At 37.5% G+C, this 25,098-nt stretch overlaps 1 protein-coding gene and 15 non-coding genes across 16 annotated transcripts; 1 reads left to right on the forward strand and 15 right to left on the reverse strand.

The window, feature by feature from the left end:
* Window positions 1–37: 37 nt before the first annotated feature.
* LOC140149342 (U5 spliceosomal RNA) lies at window positions 38–157 on the reverse strand. The gene has a single exon (XR_011858592.1). It is a non-coding gene; the product is annotated as a U5 spliceosomal RNA (small nuclear RNA).
* A 613-nt stretch (window positions 158–770) lies between these two features.
* Window positions 771–890, reverse strand: LOC140149343 (U5 spliceosomal RNA). The gene has a single exon (XR_011858593.1). It is a non-coding gene; the product is annotated as a U5 spliceosomal RNA (small nuclear RNA).
* Window positions 891–1,508: 618 nt separating this feature from the next.
* LOC140149386 (U5 spliceosomal RNA) lies at window positions 1,509–1,630 on the reverse strand. Its single transcript, XR_011858626.1, has one exon. It is a non-coding gene; the product is annotated as a U5 spliceosomal RNA (small nuclear RNA).
* Window positions 1,631–2,243: 613 nt separating this feature from the next.
* Window positions 2,244–2,363, reverse strand: LOC140149453 (U5 spliceosomal RNA). The gene has a single exon (XR_011858685.1). It is a non-coding gene; the product is annotated as a U5 spliceosomal RNA (small nuclear RNA).
* Window positions 2,364–2,978: 615 nt separating this feature from the next.
* LOC140149344 (U5 spliceosomal RNA) lies at window positions 2,979–3,098 on the reverse strand. Its single transcript, XR_011858594.1, has one exon. It is a non-coding gene; the product is annotated as a U5 spliceosomal RNA (small nuclear RNA).
* A 613-nt stretch (window positions 3,099–3,711) lies between these two features.
* Window positions 3,712–3,832, reverse strand: LOC140149445 (U5 spliceosomal RNA). The gene has a single exon (XR_011858678.1). It is a non-coding gene; the product is annotated as a U5 spliceosomal RNA (small nuclear RNA).
* Window positions 3,833–4,445: 613 nt separating this feature from the next.
* LOC140149364 (U5 spliceosomal RNA) lies at window positions 4,446–4,566 on the reverse strand. The gene has a single exon (XR_011858613.1). It is a non-coding gene; the product is annotated as a U5 spliceosomal RNA (small nuclear RNA).
* A 614-nt stretch (window positions 4,567–5,180) lies between these two features.
* LOC140149346 (U5 spliceosomal RNA) lies at window positions 5,181–5,300 on the reverse strand. The gene has a single exon (XR_011858596.1). It is a non-coding gene; the product is annotated as a U5 spliceosomal RNA (small nuclear RNA).
* Window positions 5,301–5,913: 613 nt separating this feature from the next.
* Window positions 5,914–6,034, reverse strand: LOC140149446 (U5 spliceosomal RNA). Its single transcript, XR_011858679.1, has one exon. It is a non-coding gene; the product is annotated as a U5 spliceosomal RNA (small nuclear RNA).
* A 613-nt stretch (window positions 6,035–6,647) lies between these two features.
* LOC140149447 (U5 spliceosomal RNA) lies at window positions 6,648–6,768 on the reverse strand. Its single transcript, XR_011858680.1, has one exon. It is a non-coding gene; the product is annotated as a U5 spliceosomal RNA (small nuclear RNA).
* A 611-nt stretch (window positions 6,769–7,379) lies between these two features.
* Window positions 7,380–7,499, reverse strand: LOC140149348 (U5 spliceosomal RNA). Its single transcript, XR_011858597.1, has one exon. It is a non-coding gene; the product is annotated as a U5 spliceosomal RNA (small nuclear RNA).
* A 612-nt stretch (window positions 7,500–8,111) lies between these two features.
* LOC140149349 (U5 spliceosomal RNA) lies at window positions 8,112–8,231 on the reverse strand. Its single transcript, XR_011858598.1, has one exon. It is a non-coding gene; the product is annotated as a U5 spliceosomal RNA (small nuclear RNA).
* A 614-nt stretch (window positions 8,232–8,845) lies between these two features.
* On the reverse strand, window positions 8,846–8,965 carry LOC140149350 (U5 spliceosomal RNA). Its single transcript, XR_011858599.1, has one exon. It is a non-coding gene; the product is annotated as a U5 spliceosomal RNA (small nuclear RNA).
* A 613-nt stretch (window positions 8,966–9,578) lies between these two features.
* LOC140149451 (U5 spliceosomal RNA) lies at window positions 9,579–9,698 on the reverse strand. Its single transcript, XR_011858683.1, has one exon. It is a non-coding gene; the product is annotated as a U5 spliceosomal RNA (small nuclear RNA).
* Window positions 9,699–10,613: 915 nt separating this feature from the next.
* Window positions 10,614–10,733, reverse strand: LOC140149449 (U5 spliceosomal RNA). The gene has a single exon (XR_011858681.1). It is a non-coding gene; the product is annotated as a U5 spliceosomal RNA (small nuclear RNA).
* A 1,763-nt stretch (window positions 10,734–12,496) lies between these two features.
* Window positions 12,497–23,630, forward strand: LOC140147664 (PITH domain-containing protein 1-like). Its single transcript, XM_072169435.1, has 6 exons — window positions 12,497–12,791; window positions 15,335–15,378; window positions 16,187–16,264; window positions 18,060–18,164; window positions 20,739–20,847; window positions 22,982–23,630. Exons 1-6 carry the CDS (start codon window positions 12,600–12,602, stop codon window positions 23,081–23,083), a joined length of 630 nt encoding a protein of 209 aa, XP_072025536.1. The 5' UTR covers window positions 12,497–12,599; the 3' UTR covers window positions 23,084–23,630.
* Window positions 23,631–25,098: the final 1,468 nt, after the last annotated feature.

Raw genomic sequence — 25,098 nt, forward strand, 5'->3', positions numbered from 1 at the left:
GGGTATATGGGGAGATTCTGTCTTTGTTTCTTTTGCTAGCTCTGCCAGAGGCAGAGCATTGAAAAATAATTATAGACTCATCTATTTGTTCCTCTGCACGGAAATCTTTAGTAAAAGGCGAAAGATTTATGCGTGTATTGCAGAGAAACCAGAGTAACTCAAAATAGTTTACTTTGAGACCCACTCTAAATACAGAATATGAATTTCATAGTGTTAAAAGGGTTTGCTTATGAATCACCTTATTTATGAAGATATATATATTTTAATTGATGGCAAATTTAAAAGTGACTATGCAGTAAACCAGCCAAATTTATGAGCCAGATTAGAGTAGGGCTCCAATTTCTGGCAGGAGCAGTTCACGATATATTCCTATGCTGTGGGAAAATTTGATCTGCGTGAAACAAATTTTAAATTCACAAACTTCTCCCGCGATATCTTCACAGGAGATACAAGAGCACCCGATACCTAGACCAAAATTAAAACAACGAATAATGCGTGATTTCCTAAATTATTAGGATGAAGAAACCCTATGGGATGATTGACTGGGTGAATCAGTTTCAGTAATTCATTAGTTGTAATTTATGGCAATAAAAAGTTTAAAATAATTGGAAGTTTCCTGACACAAACATTTTTGTGACTTCTCCACTCCCTCTAAATAATCCTGACTGCGGGCCTGTTGGTGACTTCGCTCCTATTTATGGGCCTAGCAGTCATTGTTGCCATGATTTCTATCGGGTATATGGGGAGATTCTGTCTTTGTTTCTTTTGCTAGCTCTGCCAGAGGCAGAGCATTGAAAAATAATTATAGACTCATCTATTTGTTCCTCTGCACGGAAATCTTTAGTAAAAGGCGAAAGATTTATGCGTGTATTGCAGAGAAACCAGAGTAACTCAAAATAGTTTACTTTGAGACCCACTCTAAATACAGAATATGAATTCCATAGTGTTAAAAGGGTTTGCTTATGAATCACCTTCTTATTTATGAAGATATATATATTTTAATTGATGGCAAATTTAAAAGTGACTATGCAGTAAACCAGCCAAATTTATGAGCCAGATTAGAATAGGGCTCCAATTTCTGGCAGGAGCAGTTCACGATATTTTCCTATGCTGTGGGAAAATTTGATCTGCGTGAAACTAATTTTAAATTCACAAACTTCTCCGCGATATCTTCACAGGAGATACTAGAGCACCCGATGCCTAGACCAAAATTAAAACAACGAATAATGCGTGATTTCCTGAATTATTAGGATGAAGAAACCCTATGGGATGATTGACTGGGTGAATCAGTTTCAGTAATTCATTAGTTGTAATTTATGGCAATAAAAAGTTTAAAATAATTGGAAGTTTCCTGACACAAACATTTTTGCGACTTCTCCACTCCCTCTAAATAATCCTGACTGTGGGCCAGTTGGTGACTTCGCTCCTATTTATGGGCCTAGCAGTCAGTGTTGCCATGATTTCTATCGCGTATATGGGGAAATTCTGTCTTTGTTTCTTTTTCTAGCTCTGCCAGAAACAAGGCAGAGCATTGAAAAATAATTATAGACTCATCTATTTGTTCCTCTGCACGGAAATCTTTAGTAAAAGGCGAAAGATTTATGCGTGTATTGCAGAGAAACCAGAGCAACTCAAAATAGTTTACTTTGAGACACACTCTAAATACAGAATATGAATTCCATAGTGTTAAAAGGGTTTGCTTATGAATCACCTTCTTATTTATGAAGATATATATATTTTAATTGATGGCAAATTTAAAAGTGACTATGCAGTAAACCAGCCAAATTTATGAGCCAGATTAGAATAGGGCTTCAATTTCTGGCAGGAGCAGTTCACGATATTTTCCTATGCTGTGGGAAAATTTGATCTGCGTGAAACAAATTTTAAATTCACAAACTTCTCCCGCGATATCTTCACAGGAGATACTAGAGCACCCGATGCCTAGACCAAAATTAAAACAACGAATAATGCGTGATTTCCTGAATTATTAGGATGAAGAAACCCTATGGGATGATTGACTGGGTGAATTGGTTTCAGTAATTCATTATTTGTAATTTATGGTAATAAAAGTTTAAAATAATTGAAGTTTCCTGAAACAGACATTTTGTGACTTCTCCACTCCTCTAAATAATCCTGACTGCGGGCCTGTTGGTGACTTCGCTCCTATTTATTGGCCTAGCAGTCAGTGTTGCTCATGATTTCTATCGGATATATGGGGAGATTCTGTATTTGTGTCTTTTGCTAGCTCTGCCAGAGGCAGAGCATAGAAAAATAATTATAGACTCATCTATTTGTTCCTCTGCACGGAAATCTTTAGTAAAAGGCGAAAGATTTATGCGTGTATTGCAGAGAAACCAGAGTAACTCAAAATAGTTTACTTTGAGACCCACTCTAAATACAGAATATGAATTCCATAGTGTTAAAAGGGTTTGCTTATGAATCACCTTATTTATGAAGATATATATATATTTTAATTGATGGCAAATTTAAAAGTGGCTATGCAGTAAACCAGCCAAATTGATGAGCCAGATTAGAGTAGGGCTCCAATTTCTGGCAGGAGCAGTTCACGATATTTTCCTATGCTGTGGGAAAATTTGATCTGCGTGAAACAAATTTTAAATTCACAAACTTCTCCCGCGATATCTTCACAGGAGATACTAGAGCACCCGATGCCTAGACCAAAATTAAAACAACGAATAATGCGTGATTTCCTGAATTATTAGGATGAAGAAACCCTATGGGATGATTTTCTGGGTGAATCAGTTTCAGTAATTCATTAGTTGTAATTTATGGCAATAAAAAGTTTAAAATAATTGGAAGTTTCCTGACACAAACATTTTTGCGACTTCTCTACTCCCTCTAAATAATCCTGACTGTGGGCCAGTTGGTGACTTCGCTCCTATTTATGGGCCTAGCAGTCAGTGTTGCCATGATTTCTATCGCGTATATGGGGAAATTCTGTCTTTGTTTCTTTTGCTAGCTCTGCCAGAGGCAGAGCATTGAAAAATAATTATAGACTCATCTATTTGTTCCTCTGCACGGAAATCTTTAGTAAAAGGCGAAAGATTTATGCGTGTATTGCAGAGAAACCAGAGTAACTCAAAATGGTTTACTTTGAGACCCACTCTAAATACAGAATATGAATTCCATAGTGTTAAAAGGGTTTGCTTATGAATCACCTTCTTATTTATGAAGATATATATATTTTAATTGATGGCAAATTTAAAAGTGACTATGCAGTAAACCAGCCAAATTTATGAGCCAGATTAGAATAGGGCTTCAATTTCTGGCAGGAGCAGTTCACGATATTTTCCTATGCTGTGGGAAAATTTGATCTGCGTGAAACAAATTTTAAATTCACAAACTTCTCCCGCGATATCTTCACATGAGATACTAGAGCACCCGATGCCTAGACCAAAATTAAAACAACGAATAATGCGTGATTTCCTGAATTATTAGGATGAAGAAACCCTATGGGATGATTGACTGGGTGAATCGGTTTCAGTAATTCATTATTTGTAATTTATGGTAATAAAAGTTTAAAATAATTGAAGTTTCCTGAAACAGACATTTTGTGACTTCTCCACTCCTCTAAATAATCCTGACTGCGGGCCTGTTGGTGACTTCGCTCCTATTTATTGGCCTAGCAGTCAGTGTTGCTCATGATTTCTATCGGGTATATGGGGAGATTCTGTCTTTGTTTCTTTTGCTAGCTCTGCCAGAGGCAGAGCATTGAAAAAATAATTATAGACTCATCTATTTGTTCCTCTGCACGGAAATCTTTAGTAAAAGGCGAAAGATTTATGCGTGTATTGCAGAGAAACCAGAGTAACTCAAAATAGTTTACTTTGAGACCCACTCTAAATACAGAATATGAATTCCATAGTGTTAAAAGGGTTTGCTTATGAATCACCTTATTTATGAAGATATATATATTTTCATTGATGGCAAATTTAAAAGTGACTATGCAGTAAACCAGCCAAATTTATGAGCCAGATTAGAGTAGGGCTCCAATTTCTGGCAGGAGCAGTTCACGATATATTCCTACGCTGTGGGAAAATTTGATCTGCGTGAAACAAATTTTAAATTCACAAACTTCTCCCGCGATATCTTCACAGGAGATACAAGAGCACCCGATACCTAGACCAAAATTAAAACAACGAATAATGCGTGATTTCCTGAATTATTAGGATGAAGAAACCCTATGGGATGATTGACTGGGTGAATCAGTTTCAGTAATTCATTAGTTGTAATTTATGGCAATAAAAAGTTTAAAATAATTGGAAGTTTCCTGACACAAACATTTTTGTGACTTCTCCACTCCCTCTAAATAATCCTGACTGCGGGCCAGTTGGTGACTTCGCTCCTATTTATGGGCCTAGCAGTCAGTGTTGCCATGATTTCTATCGGGTATATGGGGAGATTCTGTCTTTGTTTCTTTTGCTAGCTCTGCCAGAGGCAGAGCATTGAAAAAATAATTATAGACTCATCTATTTGTTCCTCTGCACGGAAATCTTTAGTAAAAGGCGAAAGCTTTATGCGTGTATTGCAGAGAAACCAGAGTAACTCAAAATAGTTTACTTTGAGACCCACTCTAAATACAGAATATGAATTCCATAGTGTTAAAAGGGTTTGCTTATGAATCACCTTCTTATTTATGAAGATATATATATTTTAATTGATGGCAAATTTAAAAGTGACTATGCAGTAAACCAGCCAAATTTATGAGCCAGATTAGAATAGGGCTCCAATTTCTGGCAGGAGCAGTTCACGATATTTTCCTATGCTGTGGGAAAATTTGATCTGCGTGAAACTAATTTTAAATTCACAAACTTCTCCCGCGATATCTTCACAGGAGATACTAGAGCACCCGATGCCTAGACCAAAATTAAAACAACGAATAATGCGTGATTTCCTGAATTATTAGGATGAAGAAACCCTATGGGATGATTGACTGGGTGAATCGGTTTCAGTAATTCATTATTTGTAATTTATGGTAATAAAAAGTTTAAAATAATTGAAGTTTCCTGAAACAGACATTTTGTGACTTCTCCACTCCTCTAAATAATCCTGACTGCGGGCCTGTTGGTGACTTCGCTCCTATTTATTGGCCTAGCAGTCAGTGTTGCTCATGATTTCTATCGGGTATATGGGGAGATTCTGTCTTTGTTTCTTTTGCTAGCTCTGCCAGAGGCAGAGCATTGAAAAATAATTATAGACTCATCTATTTGTTCCTCTGCACGGAAATCTTTAGTAAAAGGCGAAAGATTTATGCGTGTATTGCAGAGAAACCAGAGTAACTCAAAATAGTTTACTTTGAGACCCACTCTAAATACAGAATATGAATTCCATAGTGTTAAAAGGGTTTGCTTATGAATCACCTTATTTATGAAGATATATATATATTAATTGATGGCAAATTTAAAAGTGACTATGCAGTAAACCAGCCAAATTTATGAGCCAGATTAGAGTAGGGCTCCAATTTCTGGCAGGAGCAGTTCACGATATTTTCCTATGCTGTGGGAAAATTTGATCTGCGTGAAACAAATTTTAAATTCACAAACTTCTCCCGCGATATCTTCACAGGAGATACTAGAGCACCCGATGCCTAGACCAAAATTAAAACAACGAATAATGCGTGATTTCCTGAATTATTAGGATGAAGAAACCCTATGGGATGATTGACTGGGTGAATCAGTTTCAGTAATTCATTAGTTGTAATTTATGGCAATAAAAAGTTTAAAATAATTGGAAGTTTCCTGACACAAACATTTTTGCGACTTCTCCACTCCCTCTTAATAATCCTGACTGCGGGCCAGTTGGTGACTTCACTCCTTTTTATGGGCCTAGCAGTCAGTGTTGCCATGATTTCTATCGCGTATATGGGGAAATTCTATCTTTGTTTCTTTTGCTAGCTCTGCCAGAGGCAGAGCATTGAAAAAATAATTATAGACTCATCTATTTGTTCCTCTGCACGGAAATCTTTAGTAAAAGGCGAAAGATTTATGCGTGTATTGCAGAGAAACCAGAGTAACTCAAAATAGTTTACTTTGAGACCCACTCTAAATACAGAATATGAATTCCATAGTGTTAAAAGGGTTTGCTTAAATCACCTTCTTATTTATGAAGATATATATATTTTAATTGATGGCAAATTTAAAAGTGACTATGCAGTAAACCAGCCAAATTTATGAGCCAGATTAGAGTAGGGCTCCAATTTCTGGCAGGAGCAGTTCACGATATTTTCCTATGCTGTGGGAAAATTTGATCTGCGTGAAACTAATTTTAAATTCACAAACTTCTCCCGCGATATCTTCACAGGAGATACTAGAGCACCCGATGCCTAGACCAAAATTAAAACAACGAATAATGCGTGATTTCCTGAATTATTAGGATGAAGAAACCCTATGGGATGATTGACTGGGTGAATCGGTTTCAGTAATTCATTATTTGTAATTTATGGTAATAAAAAGTTTAAAATAATTGAAGTTTCCTGAAACAGACATTTTTGTGACTTCTCCACTCCCTCTAAATAATCCTGACTGCGGGCCTGTTGGTGACTTCGCTCCTATTTATTGGCCTAGCAGTCAGTGTTGCCATGATTTCTATCGGGTATATGGGGAGATTCTGTCTTTGTTTCTTTTGCTAGCTCTGCCAGAGGCAGAGCATTGAAAAAATAATTATAGACTCATCTATTTGTTCCTCTGCACGGAAATCTTTAGTAAAAGGCGAAAGATTTATGCGTGTATTGCAGAGAAACCAGAGTAACTCAAAATAGTTTACTTTGAGACCCACTCTAAATACAGAATATGAATTCCATAGTGTTAAAAGGGTTTGCTTATGAATCACCTTATTTATGAAGATATATATATATTAATTGATGGCAAATTTAAAAGTGACTATGCAGTAAACCAGCCAAATTTATGAGCCAGATTAGAGTAGGGCTCCAATTTCTGGCAGGAGCAGTTCACGATATTTTCCTATGCTGTGGGAAATTTGATCTGCGTGAAACAAATTTTAAATTCACAAACTTCGCCGCGATATCTTCACAGGAGATACTAGAGCACCCGATGCCTAGACCAAAATTAAAACAACGAATAATGCGTGATTTCCTGAATTATTAGGATGAAGAAACCCTATGGGATGATTGACTGGGTGAATCAGTTTCAGTAATTCATTAGTTGTAATTTATGGCAATAAAAAGTTTAAAATAATTGGAAGTTTCCTGACACAAACATTTTTGCGACTTCTCCACTCCCTCTAAATAATCCTGACTGCGGGCCAGTTGGTGACTTCGCTCCTTTTTATGGGCCTAGCAGTCAGTGTTGCCATGATTTCTATCGCGTATATGGGGAAATTCTATCTTTGTTTCTTTTGCTAGCTCTGCCAGAGGCAGAGCATTGAAAAATAATTATAGACTCATCTATTTGTTCCTCTGCACGGAAATCTTTAGTAAAAGGCGAAAGATTTATGCGTGTATTGCAGAGAAACCAGAGTAACTCAAAATAGTTTACTTTGAGACCCACTCTAAATACAGAATATGAATTCCATAGTGTTAAAAGGGTTTGCTTAAATCACCTTCTTATTTATGAAGATATATATATTTTAATTGATGGCAAATTTAAAAGTGACTATGCAGTAAACCAGCCAAATTTATGAGCCAGATTAGAGTAGGGCTCCAATTTCTGGCAGGAGCAGTTCACGATATTTTCCTATGCTGTGGGAAAATTTGATCTGCGTGAAACAAATTTTAAATTCACAAACTTCTCCCGCGATATCTTCACAGGAGATACAAGAGCACCCGATACCTAGACCAAAATTAAAACAACGAATAATGCGTGATTTCCTGAATTATTAGGATGAAGAAACCCTATGGGATGATTGACTGGGTGAATCAGTTTCAGTAATTCATTAGTTGTAATTTATGGCAATAAAAGTTTAAAATAATTGGAAGTTTCCTGACACAAACATTTTTGTGACTTCTCCACTCCCTCTAAATAATCCTGACTGCGGGCCTGTTGGTGACTTCGCTCCTATTTATGGGCCTAGCAGTCATTGTTCTCATGATTTCTATCGGGTATATGGGAGATTCTGTCTTTGTTTTTTTTGCTAGCTCTGCCAGAGGCAGAGCATTGAAAAATAATTATAGACTCATCTATTTGTTCCTCTGCACGGAAATCTTTAGTAAAAGGCGAAAGATTTATGCGTGTATTGCAGAGAAACCAGAGTAACTCAAAATAGTTTACTTTGAGACCCACTCTAAATACAGAATATGAATTCCATAGTGTTAAAAGGGTTTGCTTAAATCACCTTCTTATTTATGAAGATATATATATTTTAATTGATGGCAAATTTAAAAGTGACTATGCAGTAAACCAGCCAAATTTATGAGCCAGATTAGAGTAGGGCTCCAATTTCTGGCAGGAGCAGTTCACGATATTTTCCTATGCTGTGGGAAAATTTGATCTGCGTGAAACAAATTTTAAATTCACAAACTTCTCCCGCGATATCTTCACAGGAGATACTAGAGCACCCGATGCCTAGACCAAAATTAAAACAACGAATAATGCGTGATTTCCTGAATTATTAGGATGAAGAAACCCTATGGGATGATTGACTGGGTGAATCAGTTTCAGTAATTCATTAGTTGTAATTTATGGCAATAAAAAGTTTAAAATAATTGGAAGTTTCCTGACACAAACATTTTTGCGACTTCTCCACTCCCTCTAAATAATCCTGACTGCGGGCCAGATGGTGACTTCGCTCCTTTTTATGGGCCTAGCAGTCAGTGTTGCCATGATTTCTATCGCGTATATGGGGAAATTCTGTCTTTGTTTCTTTTGCTAGCTCTGCCAGAGGCAGAGCATTGAAAAATAATTATAGACTCATCTATTTGTTCCTCTGCACGGAAATCTTTAGTAAAAGGCGAAAGATTTATGCGTGTATTGCAGAGAAACCAGAGTAACTCAAAATAGTTTACTTTGAGACCCACTCTAAATACAGAATATGAATTCCATAGTGTTAAAAGGGTTTGCTTAAATCACCTTCTTATTTATGAAGATATATATATTTTAATTGATGGCAAATTTAAAAGTGACTATGCAGTAAACCAGCCAAATTTATGAGCCAGATTAGAGTAGGGCTCCAATTTCTGGCAGGAGCAGTTCACGATATTTTCCTATGCTGTGGGAAAATTTGATCTGCGTGAAACAAATTTTAAATTCACAAACTTCTCCCGCGATATCTTCACAGGAGATACTAGAGCACCCGATGCCTAGACCAAAATTAAAACAACGAATAATGCGTGATTTCCTGAATTATTAGGATGAAGAAACCCTATGGGATGATGGACTGGGTGAATCAGTTTCAGTAATTCATTAGTTGTAATTTATGGCAATAAAAAGTTTAAAATAATTGGAAGTTTCCTGACACAAACATTTTTGCGACTTCTCCACTCCTCTAAATAATCCTGACTGCGGGCCAGTTGGTGACTTCGCTCCTTTTTATGGGCCTAGCAGTCAGTGTTGCCATGATTTCTATCGCGTATATGGGGAAATTCTGTCTTTGTTTCTTTTGCTAGCTCTGCCAGAAGCAGAGCATTGAAAAATAATTATAGACTCATCTATTTGTTCCTCTGCACGGAAATCTTTAGTAAAAGGCGAAAGATTTATGCGTGTATTGCAGAGAAACCAGAGTAACTCAAAATAGTTTACTTTGAGACCCACTCTAAATACAGAATATGAATTCCATAGTGTTAAAAGGGTTTGCTTATGAATCACCTTCTTATTTATGAAGATATATATATTTTAATTGATGGCAAATTTAAAAGTGACTATGCAGTAAACCAGCCAAATTTATGAGCCAGATTAGAGTAGGGCTCCAATTTCTGGCAGGAGCAGTTCACGATATTTTCCTATGCTGTGGGAAAATTTGATCTGCGTGAAACAAATTTTAAATTCACAAACTTCTCCCGCGATATCTTCACAGGAGATACTAGAGTACCCGATGCCTAGACCAAAATTAAAACAACGAATAATGCGTGATTTCCTGAATTATTGGGATGAAGAAACCCTATGGGATGATTGATTGGTTGTGAATCACTAACAGTTTCATTATTTCATTGTTTGTAAATTACAAAACAACGATCAGTTTTCATCATAAATTTGAGTATTTCATTGTTTGTAAATTTGAGTATTTAATAATTGGCTGCAAGTTTTAATGTCTGATTGGTAGACAAATTTCTGAACATTGTCAATTCAATACATGTAGGTCTGAATGTTGCTGGTCGTCTTGTGCTATCGTCAGTAAAACTTGTGAAAACAACCCTGAACGCGAATTAAAATGTTGGAAGCACTCGATGAATATAGACATGATAAAGGCCCCTACTTGAGACCTCTCGGTTAACCCCAACCCTGATCGTATAATCAGGCAATGAAAAGTTTAAAATAATTCAAGTTTCCTGAAACAGACATTTTTGTGACTTCCTCCCTCCCTCTAAATAATCCTGGCTGCGGGCCTGTTGGTGACTTCGTTCCTATTTATGGGCCTAGCATAGTCAGTGTTGCCATGATTTCTATCGGATGTATGGGGAAATTCTGTCTGTTTCTTTTGCCAGCTCTGCCAGAGGCAGAGCATTGAAAAATAATTATAGACTCATCTATTTGTTCCTCTGCACGGAAATCTTTAGTAAAAGGCGAAAGATTTATGCGTATATTGCAGAGAAACCAGAGTAACTCAGAATTGTTTACTTTGAGACCCACTCTAAATATAGAATATACATTCCATAGTGTTAGAAAGGTTGGATTATGAAATTTAATGATAACCAGTCGATTGCAAATCGATGAAAGTTAAACATATGTTTCAATGTATGGGTTGTCTTCCGTCTCGTTTTCCCGGTAGGAGCCACTAAACAGCGCCCTCGCTGTTTTTGACATGCTCTCAAGCCTGCAAACCTGTCGCGTTATTAGCAAAGCAAGTCGCGCTAAGATTATTTTCTCAGAGGCCTTCAAAGTTCAAGAAATTGCCACAATTTGTGTGAAAACGAGATTTCTTGGATTTGAAGCAATTTGGGCTTAAGGTGACCAATCGGTGCGTGCCTTTTAAAGCTGCCAGATCTTGGTTTTGTATGGGCGGGCGGGGGGGTTATTGTTATAAAATCATTAACAGTAGACCCATGCATTATTGTGAAACGTAATTTACTCTCATTTGAAACCGAATTTTATCAGATAGACGGTCAAAAACTATCTAGAGAATTAGAATTCAATGCAAATATAGAAGAGTAAGCATGAATGGTCAGAATGTTGAAAATGTGCCTATTTTCGGAATCCACCATATAACTTTGAAAGGGCATTTCTCTTGATGTGAATGTCACAGAGCACTTAAATTTCGAGTATTTTACTCAAATCATTTTATATTTCAAGAAAAAGATAAAAGAACTAAATTTTATGAACATCAGAAAACCCTAGAAGGGCCTAGGAGTAAAACTGGGCTTTTCAGAGATTCAGCCAAAATTTAAGTCGGCTTTTGATTAAATTGCAGTTTTTTCGATTTAAATAGATACTTTTTATGTTAGTGAATATATTTAATGAGTTTTAGATGCAAGTCGCGCTAAGATTATTTTCTCAGAGGCCTTCAAAGTTCAAGAAATTGCCACAATTTGTGTGAAAACGCGATTTCTTGGATTTGAAGCAATTTGGGCTCAAGGTGACCAATCGGTGCGTGCCTTTTAAAGCTGCCAGATCTTGGTTTTGTATGGGCGGGCGGGGGGTGGTTATTGTTATAAAATCATTAACAGTATAGTAGACCCTTGCATTATTGTGAAACGTAATTTACTCTCATTTAAAACCGAATTTTATCAGATAGACGGTCAAAAACTATCTAGAGAATTAGAATTCAATGCAAATATAGAAGAGTAGGCTAAGCATGAATGGTCAGAATGTTGACAATTTGCATATTTTCGGAATCCACCATATAACTTTGAAAGGGCATTTCTCTTGATGTGAATGTCACAGAGCACTTAAATTTCGAGTGTTTTACTCAAAACATTTTATATTTCAAGAAAAAGATAAAAGAACTAAATTTTATGAACATCAGAAAACCCTTGAAGGGAGCACTAAATTCAATGCGCCATTTGTGCAACCACGGTACTGAATTCCGGTAAAATACAGAAAGTTTTTGAGGTATTATGGGCTGCTCTTTGGACTAATAATCAGAAAGAGTAGCGAATTGTAGCTTAAATGAAAGTGTAAAGCCTGTGCATGAATTTGAATCATCAAAAAGTCGCATTTTATAATTATCGAGAAAATAGGTCAGCGTATTAAAAATGGGCAGAAACAGGTTTGCAGGCTTGAAAGCATGTCAAAAACAGTGCGGGCGCTGTTTAGTGGCTTCTACCGGGAAAACGAGACGGAAGACTACCCATACATTGAAACATATGTTAAACTTTCATCGATTTGCAATCGACTGGTTATCATTAAATTTCTCAAAAAGCGCCGAAAAGGCCACAAAACGAGCAAAGAAAACTGGTGTTTCTACACGTATTTCAATGGGGCGATTATTTAGTGGTGTGCGCCCAGAAAGGCCAAACCAAAACAACAATCATGGCGGACGGAGGACATGGGCATGGACACTGTGCAGATGAACACGACCACGACGATGATCCCGAGAGGGGTAGACAGTTTTCATTGTATACTAAGATTAATAAGGACATGGTAGAATGCCTAAATGAAATTATAGACGGCTCTGGTAAAGAGGTCTTCAAACCATGGGACCAGCGCCTGAACAAAGACAAGGCAAGTGACATGACTCATGAAAAAAGTCCATGTCAATTTTAAGCTTACCTAGTAGCCTAGGGCCCTGGTCTGGTCAGGGCGGTCAGAAAGTGAATATTTTGTTCTGATGGGACTGAATTATTCGAAATAATAATTTTTCAAGTAGACTGCAGAACTCCGTCTTCAATGATAGTCGGCCATTTATCTATTGGTCGTTATTTGACTATAATTTGAAGACTGAGTTCTTATGATACATCCTCCGAGGACAATGGAGGAGCAGTTTCCCCGGGGCAGTTTCAGACATAGCTTGGGATTATTGGGGCAGAGGTTATCATTTGAAATCACTGACCACTGAAGCATATAGTCAAATCTGTCAAGGACACCCAGCGCTAATAGAAATACCATTTCACTCTCCACAAAAGAAGTTAGAGCGTCAAACTCAAATTATTAAAGGTCATAAAACACCAATTTCGTGTCTTCTGCTCCCAAGAGTATGTACCTATTAAAGGCCTCTTGTCTGTTTTCCAAGTAGGGTTTAAACGATTTGTAGATCTATCTCTTCTTTGTATCTTCTTCATTGCCCGGGGGGCACTTCAACTTCTGGAGGTGACGCGTATGTAGGGCTGTTAAGACCCCCTTTTTCAGCGTCGCTGTCACCCAAAGACCCCATATTTTTTTATTTGATCTGTCACCCAAAGACCCTTACAAGTTCAATTTTAACAGCAACTTTCATTTATCACTGATTTTGTCACTTATTTTGAAAAAACAAAGAAATTTGAAGCCATTTAGAACTAGAAATTCAATTTTCGAGGTTTGTGGCGCTGTTTTCGGCCCTCACCCAAAGATTCCATTTAAAAAAAAGGTAATGTTCTCACCCAATGACCCCATATTTTTTACATTTTGCTCTAACCGAATGCCAAAAATCATGCTCTCACCCAATGACCCCATATTTTTTACATTTTGCTCTCACGAATGCCCTTTATAGTCTTGAAAGTGCCAGCCCTACACCCAGGGTCTTACATGTAGCTAGCCACCCGTCTGGCCGTCATTTTAGACGGCCAGTTTGCTCCTGGGACGGGCAAAATTAATGCCTTTGACGGATGCTTTATTATAAATTGTATGTTTTGAGAAGCTAATTGACCTTTTTAGCAGACCCAATTTGTAGAACAAGGCCATATCAGCACATATTTGAACTCTTTGAACCCCCAATGGGCTATAGATGTCTGGTAAATGTTTTAAAGGTCAAATTAGGACAGGCAATTTTATTCAAATGACGGGCAACCCTCAATTTCTAGCTAAGACCCTGCCTACACCTATATCCATTTCAAATTGAAGTGCCCCCTCCCCGGGTTCATTGCCTATTGCCTAACCTTGCTCCGTGCGTGGACACATGTGTGGATGAATGTAGGCTTTTAAAACAGGATGGAGAAATTAATTTGTGACAGTTTCTTTCCTTTGTATGCAATATTCAGTGCTGTATGGTACAAAAACTGATAAAAAACTTTATATTAAGGGGGTACTACACCCTTCAATAAATTTGTGGCTATTTTTGCACTTTTCTCAAAAACTAATAACACACTGGTAACAAAATTTATATATATATATAGGGCAAGGAATCCAATTACTACACTGGAATTTCAGTGACCTAAGACAAGCGGTTTGTTATTTATGATAAGAAATGAGGTACCGCTAGGATGTACCTCATTTCCTATCATATATACTGAACCACTTGTCTTGAGTCACTGAAATTTCAGTGTAGTAATTAGATTACTTGCCCCAATACCAATAATATACATTACTTTTGTTACCAGTGTGTTTTTAGTTTTTGAGAAAAATACAAAAATAGTCACAAATTTACCACAGGGGTGTAGTACCCCCTTAAGGTGCCCCAATTTTGCTCCCAAGTAAAAAAGTTATTCCTGATTTCCCTCCCTTAATACAGAAGAATAGGCGCCCTGGTACTACAATCTACTAGCTTCATTATTAGTATCATCCTCCTTCTCCGTCCCGAAAAGTTCATCAAATTCTTTGTGACTTTGACACCATCTTGAGTACCGGTAAAACAATCAAAACTTTTGACCTATCCAATCCTATTTGTCTGCGATTAAAAGCTTCAACAGTTGGTCGCCATTGGCACCATGGATTGAATTTGTAGTTGTATCAGAAAAATACTATTAAATGCTACTAAAATGGTTGCACCGTACAGCACATTGGCAATATTGGTTAAATTTCAGGATGGTTTTGGATAATATTCATGCATTAAATCTATATTTTTAATGTTTCTCATAATTATACAGGCTTTTATATACTCTCATATTTTTAGATTTTGTGTAGTCCGTATCTAGGGGGATTTCATGTAAGGTCATTAGTTCAAATCTTCCTCCAGAAGGTCATGATATGTGCATAAAGCACAAAAGAAATCCCCAGTTGAAGTGATATATTGATTGGTTCCTTTGCTTTGTACTTGTTCCATGCATCATGTCTTCTGGAGGCAGATTTAAACTAATGACCTTTCGTGAAATCACCCTATAACACTCGATGTGTCTTTCTCATCCCTTACATAGGTTGTTGAAAGCGATGCTGATGAGGAACTTCTATTTAATATTCCGTAAGTAATTAAAAAAAGATTTGTATAAATTTATTTTTTACGAAATGTTAGTTTTAATTTTGACCTGAACAGACATGGCAAAAAAAAGAACATATGTGGGCAATTCCAAGCAAAAGTGGATATGACTCAAAAAAATAAAATTGCCTCTATATATTTTTTTTAACTTTCATATTATTCCAAACAGATGTAAGGTTCAAGTTTAATCAACTTTTTTCGGCATTTTTCTAACATTTTGTTTTAAAAAATAGTTTCTTTGGGGAGTGTATATTGAGTGGAAAAATCCTGTTCAACTTTAGATATTTTCCAAGTGGGCCTATCGCATATGCCTTAGACTATTCAATTGTGATGGTGTGTCGTTTTATTCAAAGTCTCACATTTTGTCACAACTACAGCATCCGCAAAAAGTTGAAATTTTCACAATTTTTGGTTTTTGAGGCTGACAAGACCTTAAAAGTGGGGGGGGCAAAAACAATATTTTTGGGAGAAATGTCTCCCTTGCCCCCTACTGTACTATTAACCCCCCTGAGCACTACCTGCCGATCTAACATTGCCTCTGATTGGTCAATTACATGTATGATATCTTCACTTTGATCACCAATCTGTGTGGAGCTTTGCAAATAATTCAGCCCAATTTTTGTGTGTGGTGAAATTATTCTAACAATATTGCTGATTGGGCCAATTGATAATGAAAACTTCTTTTTGGCCAATCGGCAGGTAGTTCTCATGGGGTTAACTAGAAGGATTTGTGTAATGTTTCGTCCATATTATGACACCTCACTCAAGACCATTATGCTTTTATTTTTAACAGATTTACTGGTAATGTGAAATTGAAAGGGATCATTGTGATAGGCGGTGAACATGACTATCATCCAGCGGAGATGAGACTGTGAGTATTCTTTTGATTGATGTTTATTCAGTTTAAGGGGGTACTACACCCCCTGATACATTTTGTTTCTAATCTTGCATTTTTCTCAAAAAATAACTACACACTGGTAACAAAAGTTCTGTATATTACAGGGGCAAGGAATCCAGTTACTACACTGGAATTTCAGTAACTCAAAATAAAGCGGTACATTATTTATGATAAGAAAAGAGCTACTGCTAGAATGTACCTCATTTCTTTAAAACATATAATGAACCACTTGTCTTGAATCATTGAAATTTCAGTGAAGTAATTGGATTCCTTGCCCCTATAATATACATAACTAAATTGTTACCAGTGTGTAGTTTTGCAAAATTAGTCACAAACTTTATCATGGGGTGTAGTACCTTAAAGTAATCATAAAATGTGATGCGATCAAGCAAAATCAGTCGGAACTCGGAAATATTGATTTTGAGATATAGCCAAATAAAGGAAATATTTCCTTTTGTTTCTTCTTGTTTTGGAAATTCTTTAATTGCTCATATCTTTGGAACTGGTTGTTCAATTTCAATGGGATTTTCTGCAAAATCCAGCTTTGTAAATGTTTTTTACTATCCTGTAAGAAACTGAAAATTTATTATTGCAGAGTTCCGACTGATTTTGCTTGATCGCATCACAAATAGTGAGATAATTTTTGTCTGAAGTTGAACCAAAACTAGATAAGAAGGAAGAAGAAATTTTATTTGACTTTCCCTTTCCAGCGTAAATAAATTGTGATTTTCATGCCACTGTAATAAAAAGGGTAGCATGTCAAGCAGGCAAAATGTAAACTGACACTTCAGAGTACTAATAGGTGACCCCGGCCATCCGGGTACTTATTTTACATGACGCTACAGTGCCTACACTTACGGTTTTCAACCCACAATAGACCATGGAGCAGTGCGACTAGTTGAAGACTTGTAGCAGAGGCTGATTCAGTATGTTTACATTTTGTTTTGACCTCGAATCGAGCAAATTTCGGGCCGATTTCGGTAAAATAGAGGTTAAATACTTGGCGAAAATTGCATTTTATGTGAAGCTGAACACATGAACATGTAGAGGAGAGTCTTTATTTTTGTTGTTGGCTGGAGGCCCCATGTCGAAGTTATAGAAATGGTAGTATTTTGGCCGATTTGAAAAGGACAAACCACAGAAAACTACAAATTTGACTTCTGAATCGGTTTGTTGTCAGCGGAGGTCAACGGCTTGTGGCGTCACTCCGGGTCACCTATATCATAGTATACTCATGATTGTGTCACCGGTAAAACAGAGTTGATATTTATTTCCCACCCCACCCCACCTTAACATTGTCCATGTATTTACCAGCCATCCTCATGCTCACATCATACAGAACTCAAGTGTGTTTCCACATGGTGCAGCAATTTACACTAACAATATAACAGGCAACTGAGGCCGGTGTCGACAGGTCCTCTGTCGGAATCCTGTCGACAAAGTGAATTATGTCAACATATCGACAGAACTTCGTCCATGGTGACATAGTGCCCAGGCAATGGCCCAGTAAAACTTCGTCAGACAAGCTCATTTTCACTCAAAATATTGGCCATTTCCAATGCATTTTCAACAAAAAAGTCCTGGTATTTTTTCGGAACCTAAATGTATGTCGACGCCGGACCTGCAGTAAGGACTGGGTATTCATAAAACAGTGGTACAAATTATGGTAAGGCGTTCAATATGTTTTATGTGAGCAAAGTACAAACAAAATTTCGATGATATAACTCTTTATCACATTAACGCTTTGTTCGGTAATATTTGTTTCCAGATATAAGAACCAGGTGCACATGACCTTTGATGATACCAGAGGGGAGCCTGAGCAAACATTTGAGATGCAACCTGATGCAACAGGCAGAATGGAATATTGTACAAAGTAAGATTGCTTAAAATAACAAAACAACAACAATGAACTACAAATAGATAAAACCAGGTCAAACCCCAGATTAAACCCCAGATACAACCCTTCTCACACACACCCCTGTGTGTGTTTGCTGCAAACCAAGGACAGTGTGTATTGCTATCTAACAGCGGATGTGTGTATCATGTTTTCATTGCCTAACCGTGGACTAAAATGGCGTTTTTTGTGTGTATGATACGAAACAGAATTTTAGCCATCAACTGCTGACTTTATTTTTTACACACATGGTCCACGGTTTTGAGCAAGTATCGTTCATTCAAATGCATTTAGCATGCATTTGAAGTCTATTGCAACAGTTTGAGACTGAGGACTCTCCTCAGTTGCAGGTAAGTCCACAGTTTATTTTAGAGTGAAAAATCTTGTGTGTGTTCTCGTTTGCAAGCAAACACTGATGCCCCCCCCACACACCCACATACATTATGTAGTGTATTAGGCACTGGGTGCAGAGCAGAGTGCCCTCCCCCGACTTCACTTTTCAGGGCTGGTCAGATGGATCTACTATGCAGAAAATGAACAAATGTTGCAGCGTGCAGCTCTCCTCTTTGGCCCATTTAACAAAAGTTCAACTTAAATATGGGTTAGAATCTCTCTCTCTGTGTCAGGTGGCACTGTGTAGCGCTGCTGTGGTCTTCACAAGAGTCGCCATCTCACTCGATCTGATGCCAAGTCGTTGCCCTTGCATTACTTGGTTAGAAACCAGCTTCACGTCATTAGTCCAAGATGTTGGTGGGCGTCCTCTTCCTCGTTGCCTTCCATAGCCCCTTGCAAAATCTGTTTTCTACACCTCCATGTTTCCTGACAATATGGCCAAAGTACTTCAGCTTTCTCTCCATTATGCCGCTTCTGATGGTTAGACTTGTACCAATCATGTCGAGGATCCAGGAATTTGTTCTCCTGTCTTTCCATGTCACTCGTAGAAGCCTCCTGTAACACCACATCTCAAAAGCATCTACTCTTTTCATATCATTCTTGGTCATAGCCCAAGACTCGCATCCATAAGTGGCAATGGAAAACACAGTTGCACGAAGTAGGCGTACCTTAAGGTCAATGGATAGGCCTCTGCTTTTCCATATGCCCTGCACAGTTGTCCTTGCAATAGCCAGTCTTCTCTTAATTTCAGTTGTGCTGTCACCACTGTTGTTAATCATTGAACCCAGATATTCAAATTGCTTCACCTCCTCAATCTGCTGTCCATCTATCACAAACTCATCACTTTTCCGCTCTCTGTCAGATTGATCTACCATGCAGAAAATGAACAGAAGTTGCAGTGTGTATCTCCTCTTTAGCCCATTTAACCAAAGTTCAATAGGGGTCAGAATATTGTAAAAATGCAGTATTTCATAACATTTGATGACCATTTCCATCAAAACCTACTCTGGTTCATTTGCTGTGATGCACTATTGTGTACCGCAATTACCCCGCATGGTGAGTTAGGGTGAGCTAGACCCCTCAAATGAAGATTTTGGTACATGAACCATGCACACACAGAAAAGTACTTGGTAGGGATTAATTGAACTGCCGTGCACACAGAGGTTACTTTATCAAACCTGCATAAACTTAAACTCATGATCGCTACTTAGCCAGCAGGTGCATACAAATTTCAGAAGAATCTGCCTGTTTCGATTAGAGCTTAATAACTTCGCATCGGTTATTTGGAGGGCATTGTGAAAAATCTATACATTTTGCCTTTGGAACCGAGGAATATATATTCCGATGTCCAAAGCAAAATGTTTAGATTTTTCACAATGCCCAACATATTACCGATGCAAAGTTATTAACCTCATTCATAACCGTCACTTTCATCTCTTCACTTTACCAAATAACACAATTTTTGTGTTTTGCCTTTCAAAAATCGACCAGGCTAAAACAGGACGACCAATAACAAAAGTGCGAATCGAAATCTGTGCAAATATGGTAGCACGCAATCCAAATACGGCGGCCAGCGCTCTCGCAATTTGTTCGACGCACAACACAGCGCGCGCGGAGGTTACTAATATTTACGTTTGCATTTTGGCAAATAATTAAAAATGATTGGATCGCATATATTAATGAGGTTATGAATCTCAGGTAAGTGTGAATAATCCAACTGTGTGGGTCACAAAATTCTGCAGGTGGTTGTGAAGTGTTTAGAATAAGATACAGCCCTGCACCCCATCCCACCAGGGTCTTAGCTAGCCACCCGTCTGGCCGTCATTTTAGACGGCCAGTTTGCTCCAGGGACAGGCAATATTAATGCCTTTGACAGATGCTATATTATAAATTGTATGTTTTGAGAAACTAATTGCCCTTTTTAGTAGACCCAATTTGTAGAACAAGGCCACATCAGCACATATTTGAACTCTTTGAACCCCCAATGGGCTATAGATGTCTGGTAAAAGTTTTAAAGGTCAAATTAGGACAGGCAATTTTATTCAAATGACGGGCAACCCTCAATTTCTAGCTAAGACCCTGCATCCCACCCACACCATACAGGCTTCTGTCCTGTCATACAATAATGTTACTAACAAATTTCATGTTTCCACATTTCAGGATAGCCAAGTTTTCCAGTGTGCATCACTTATCCATACATTTTCCACGTAATTTTGGAGCTGATACAACCAAAGTATACTATATAGGACTAAGAGGAGAATTTTCTGAGGTAGGAAAGCTCAATTTTTACCTGAAATATAGCTCAATTATGCCCACCATTTTACCTGTAATGCGTATTTAAGCAGCACATAATTGACTGTGATATGTTTCAGCCACAACCTCTGATGTGATGCTGGACAAATTTCCATTCATTGGCACAAAAGGTTGATGGGTATAATGGAGCTATTAAGGGTATATGAGGTATTGTTGGTCGAAGCAGCCATTCATTATCTGAATCAATATATTATTGAAAAACAACACTTAGGTGTTTTGCAAAAGTTCATTCTACAAATCATTTACTTTGAAAACTTACTTAATTTATTGTTGTTAATGAGTTATGTACGTTTTACAAAAGTGTTGTTGTTTCAGCTCTCTTTACAACATAACTCAAGAACCACAGGACCTACAAAAGTATATCTGTGATATTTGAATTCTTCTACACGCTCGCTATGAATTGAGCAATGCAATTTTTGCTAAAGCTCACTACCATTCGCAAGATGCTGTGAACTACATTTTTTTGTTGCTGCTTCGACCAACAATACATCATATACCCTTAAATCTAAAATTAGCACAGCTTACATTTACCAAGGATTGAACAGAGCACCTGTCTCAACTGAAAGGAGTATGCTCCAATGTCATCATATATGTGACACAATCAAGGGAAATGAGTCGGATGTCGCTAATATTGATTTTGAGATATTGATTTTGAGATATTGACAAAGTAAGCTTTAAAATTCTTTTGTTTTATATTGTTTTCAACGGTTGATAAACTGATGTAACTTTGTAACGAAAAGTCGTATCAACTAACGGTTTTTAGTTTCGGAAAGCTCTATGTGTCCTTGATAGAAAAATATGTAAAACTCATTTTCGACTAGGGTCGACATGTGACTCATTCCCCTTGATCATGTCACATATGCTATTTCCACTATGGTTGAATGACTGTGACCCCCATTCCCCATCTGAAGTTTTATACCAGTATTACAATCCCTTATGATATGAGAGGTAAAAATATACATTTTAAGGCATCTGTAATGAATCCGAAAGTGGGTCCAACAACATTGATGATTTTTAAGAGCATAGGATAAATGTAATCAACATTTTCAACTGCTCTCCCCTCCCTGGACTTCATCACAATTTTGTTTTGTTCCCTTCATATTGGAGAGGCTTGCCGTGAAAATGGCTATAGATTGAAAAGGTTGGCTAGATAAAAATGACTTTAAAGTGACTTAAAATTTTCAGTATCTCAATGGCTAGTGTCCTCATCAGTATGAAAACTTTGATGATTGGGAATCTTTGTCATGTTATGTCTGTGAGTTGCACCAAAGTTGAGCAAGTGATAAAATGCTGTTGATACTTTTATTCAATAGAAGAGCAGCAGACTAATGCATGTCCATAAGATGCTGTGTGTATGATTCACTGTGATATCCAGGAGTTTACTCATAGCGCTCAGTGCATGGCATGTATGAGTATCTAAGCGAATGCACCATACATGAGTTATATGAGTATGAGGTAATCATACACACAGCAGCTAATGACAAAATATTAGAAAGTGAATCATTGGGTGTGTTCTCATGTTGTACAAATTGTACAAATTTATTTCAGCAAGTATGAACAATATACAAAAGAGAGCAAAAAAATCTGGTGCTAAGACCTGTGTAAAAGAACTCAAGGAGAGCTTGATGAGCCACAAACACATATTCAAACCAAATTGTCAAACAAATAAGTCAATTTTGAAGTAAAGGTTTCTTGCTACAAGAAAGTTATTAATATAAACACAAACAAACAAGACAGGTCAGGGTCAGAAATTCAACAAGAATCCATTCTCGCAAAAATTCTTGTCAACAAAATTGCAAGAATCTAATAGATTCTCGTAAATATTTCAGTTTATCATACAAACTTATATGGCGAGAATCCATGGATTCTTGACAAATTCCACTGAGAGAATCCAAAAGGATTTTTGCACATGGTTGCGAATTTCTGACCCTGCAGGTCAGACTGGGCAATTAAATTAGCTTTGAAACGATTTTTGTAAAAGAAGTAACTGTCATCTCAACACAAAGTATGATATGATATGTAAAATATTATTACATCCACATGTATCCCTATTCAATCATTAATATGAAAGTTTTATTGTTGCTTTTCAGGCCCAGAGACAAGAAGTTGTAATCACCGCATATGAAGCCTATCCAAATCCTTCTGACCATAAAACTAATCTAATGGATCAGACCAGACAAGAAATATCATGAAAATCTTATCAGTCGTGTACGATGATGATGATGAACAGTACTTACAGCCTGCTAGCAGTGTTGCCGATGTTAGTAGTATGTTTATGAACTAATAGTAGCGTCACATGAATATTAAGTTACCATATTGGTTGAACTTGTATCAATGATTGTATGGTGCTGATTTGTGTTGTAATCACATAGAGAAGGAAGTTTAATTTGGACTGGGAGACATCGGACGCTTGCCATGTTTGTGTACCTGGACTATTAGGCCTGGAAAATTTTATTGCATGCATGTTTGTGATCTTTAGTGTAATGCAATGTGTCAAATTAGTTATATTCACTACTCCTGATTCCAGAAAAAAACAGCACTAATATTTTTACTTTCATTGGCAGTTAAACCTAACTAAAGGATTAGGATTTAGCCATGTTTCATTTGGCAAAGCAGGATAATATGTTTTTAATCCCCCAAAAATAAGTGTTGTATTTTTCTGGAATATGGAGTAAGTGCTACACCTGCATGCCTTGTGTGATACACATACCAAATATTATTAGTTACCCCCTGTTTGTTCATGAAATATGGGAAAATATCTACGGTCTGGTGCCGCATTCCATTCAGCCTTCGGCTTCATGTAGATATGCAGACCGTAGATATTTTCCCGTATTTCGTGAGAACAAACAGGGTGTAACGACTTTATCCTTTAGGGAACATGAATTCTGTCATCTTCCGACTTTTTCGTAAACTTTGCTGAAAAGATTTAGTTTGATAATCTTACTGAAATGTAGGCCAGTTTCTTCCTTGCTTTTTGACAGTGCAGCCATGCCATTGGAAGTATACGCTCCAGATTAGGATATCGCGCGAGTCATGTTACGCAGACGCACGTGTGTTAGGACTACGCAGGTAATACAGGAAATATTATCTGCCTATATATTAATGAGGAGTACGCAGGTAATACGACTTTTTATCCAAGTGGTGTTTGACCAATGAGATTGCAGAATTCTTATCAACTAAAGGATAATGTTTGATATCAGGCCTTTGCCCAAACAGATTAGATGCACACTATTTTGGTCACCCAGCATTACAATTCAGTATGGCAGATTGCCTAGTATTACACAAGGACTATATCATGGGAGTCAAAGCTCTTTTCGGTTACTTCATTTTTGAATCACCACATGTTTGGTAGTGATGCATATATGCGTATTTCTCTGGTCGTAGTTGAGGTGCACGCGTGAAGTTAATCGTGCAGAGCTTACACGCACGCTATATGGTGGATTGCTTGCAGCGCAACCGTGAAAAAGCATTGATGTCACTACCAAACTTGAAGTGAACCAAAGTTTAGTTGGCAAGTGTTTTGACATGACTCTTTTTTACATCTACATAAATGGTTTCTCTATCAGGCCAGCAACTATCAGCAGGTGACTGTTGCTAGCATACATAGTCATACATACATATTACACTTGGATGACACCTTTGTCTAGCACCATTTTATGAAGATTACAGCGCTGCTCTCTCTTTTCAGATATCAGAATCGGTTTACCTCCTCCAGGACAACAACCTTGCAGTGCAAATCATGTCAGTACCTACAGTTTGATCAGCTCGTAATTGGTGGGAACTGTTGGCAAGTCCATTGATGAACAAACTGCCCGAAACTGTGGGAATCTTGTCTTAAACGCAAGAAGTTAATTTATTATTTCTTCCACTGATTGGCTGAACAACTGTCTTGACAACAAGACGTTTGTTGACCCATTGGTCGTCGGCGCGTAGAAGGGGAGAAGACCTCGCCTCTTCTACGCGATCGACGATCACTGGCGCGTACCCAGACCAAGGAAGAAATAAAAAATTAACTTTAAAATGTGCACGCTTACCTGTGTAAAATCCAAGGGTCCATGGTTGGGGTGAATACAAGTAGGGGTGGGTCAACTTGTGTATTTGGTCAATTCCAGCCAAAGCGGGACAAAATTCTCTCTGGGGGCCATTTTGAAAATGTTTTCCTTTTCAATTCTAGACTTATGAAATGAGACGATCATATCTAGTGAAT

This window comes from Amphiura filiformis, chromosome 3 (assembly GCF_039555335.1).
Source record: "Amphiura filiformis chromosome 3, Afil_fr2py, whole genome shotgun sequence".
Lineage (NCBI taxonomy): Eukaryota > Metazoa > Echinodermata > Ophiuroidea > Amphilepidida > Amphiuridae > Amphiura > Amphiura filiformis.

What these genes read in the sequence shown, in the direction of transcription:
- LOC140147664 (XM_072169435.1), top strand. Translation starts at nt 12,600, where the DNA reads ATGGCGGACGGAGGACATGGGCATGGACACTGTGCAGATGAACACGAC. An exon ending in CATCCAGCGGAGATGAGACT is followed by an intron (nt 16,265 to 18,059) that starts GTGAGTATTCTT and finishes ATTTGTTTCCAG; the next exon opens with ATATAAGAACCAGGTGCACA. An exon ending in AGAATGGAATATTGTACAAA is followed by an intron (nt 18,165 to 20,738) that starts GTAAGATTGCTT and finishes TCCACATTTCAG; the next exon opens with GATAGCCAAGTTTTCCAGTG.